Source organism: Brassica oleracea, chromosome C4 (genome assembly GCF_000695525.1).
Source record: "Brassica oleracea var. oleracea cultivar TO1000 chromosome C4, BOL, whole genome shotgun sequence".
In the NCBI taxonomy this organism is placed as follows: Eukaryota; Viridiplantae; Streptophyta; class Magnoliopsida; order Brassicales; family Brassicaceae; genus Brassica; species Brassica oleracea.
The window spans coordinates 41,233,374-41,234,855 of record NC_027751.1 but is presented as its reverse complement, the minus strand read 5'-3'; the positions used below and the strand labels follow the sequence as shown (position 1 = coordinate 41,234,855).

Genomic DNA, 1,482 nt, shown 5'->3' with positions numbered 1-1,482 from the left:
AAAAAAAAAAAAAATTGAGAGCAAAAAGGAAACGAATTATGGAAGAGATTAGGAAGGATCCGCTAGTTCCGGCTGTGAAACCCGATCCGAGAACCTCCTCCATCGGAGAAGGCCCCAACCGCCGCCACGAAAACGACGAAGGAGGAAGCGGTGGTTTGGAGATTGGAGCTCCGGATCTGGATAAGGACTTGCTCTGTCCGATTTGTATGCAGGTTATAAAGGACGCTTTCCTCACGGCGTGTGGACACAGCTTCTGCTACATGTGCATCATCACGCACCTTAAGAACAAGAGCGATTGTCCCTGTTGTAGCCAGCACCTCACAAATAAGCAGCTTTACCCTAATTTCTTACTCGATAAGGTCTCTCTTTCTAATCTTGCCTAGACTCATAGAAGTGTTGTTTTGTTGAACTTGTAACAGAAACTTGGTTAAAGAATCTAATGTTCTAAAAATCCGTATAGGCTTCGTCTAGTCGTCAAATCGGGTCTAAGTAAAACAATTATTCTAGAATGATTTTTTTAAATTTATGCGTCCGCCTAAACAATAATCCTCTAGAAAGCCCTGCTAGCAATTTCTTGAATATCGAAATAAACTGTTGTAGATTGAAACTATCTATGTGTGAAATGTGCAGCTTATTGTATGACTTACTTTGTACTGTCTGTGTAGCTGTTGAAGAAAACTTCAGCTCGGCATGTGTCGAAAACGGCATCGCCTTTGGATCAGTTTCGGGACGCATTACAACGGGTCGGTTCTTGACAAGCCTTTGTATTTCACTCTTCCTCTTTTAGTTGGTTTATTCAGATTAATTATTTGGAGTAAAACCAATTCTCTGTCTAAAAGTTTTTTTTTTTTTTTTTTAAATCAAAATTTTATGGATTTTATATGCAAATAAGTATTCACAATGCAATGCATAAGACTCATGACAAGTAAACAAAACATAAAATGATGTGAGATAGTAGACTCCCCCCCAAACTTACTTCACATAGTCCCTTGTGTGAGAGTAAGCTCAAAGAAGAGATCTAAGGGATAAAATGATGTAAGATAGTAGACTCCCCCCCAAACTTACTTCACATAGTCCCTTGTGTGAGAGTAAGCTCAAAGAAGAGATCTAAGGGAAAGAAATAAACATAAAAACTAAATATTTACAAGGTTGGAGTGACACTTACTTGGAGTTATTGGCTGAATTGGGTGGTAGAGGACCCTTGGCCTCAGATTTATTTCACTTGTAGACATGGGCTGAAGCGGAGAAGTGAAAGAAGGTGTCTAAATTCACAATGCTTCACATCAGCCAAGGCAAGTAAGACTTGGCCTGAAAAACCTCAACCATGCTTATTAAATAACCTAAAAAGAGAAGATAAAAAAAATATATATATACAATGGATAAACATGGGATTTCCTCCCAAGTGAGCTTGTTTTAAGTCTCTAGCTTGACATTGTGTGCTTTCTAATCATAAATATCAAAAGGTTGAGCCAATGCACCTTT

At 38.6% G+C, this 1,482-nt stretch overlaps 1 protein-coding gene across 1 annotated transcript; it reads left to right on the top strand.

The window, feature by feature from the left end:
* Positions 1 to 6: 6 nt before the first annotated feature.
* On the top strand, positions 7 to 773 carry LOC106340397 (E3 ubiquitin-protein ligase COP1-like). The gene is made up of 2 exons (XM_013779279.1): positions 7 to 359; positions 666 to 773. The coding sequence occupies exons 1-2, from the start codon at positions 39 to 41 to the stop codon at positions 753 to 755; spliced, it is 411 nt and encodes a 136-aa protein (XP_013634733.1). The 5' UTR covers positions 7 to 38; the 3' UTR covers positions 756 to 773.
* Positions 774 to 1,482: the final 709 nt, after the last annotated feature.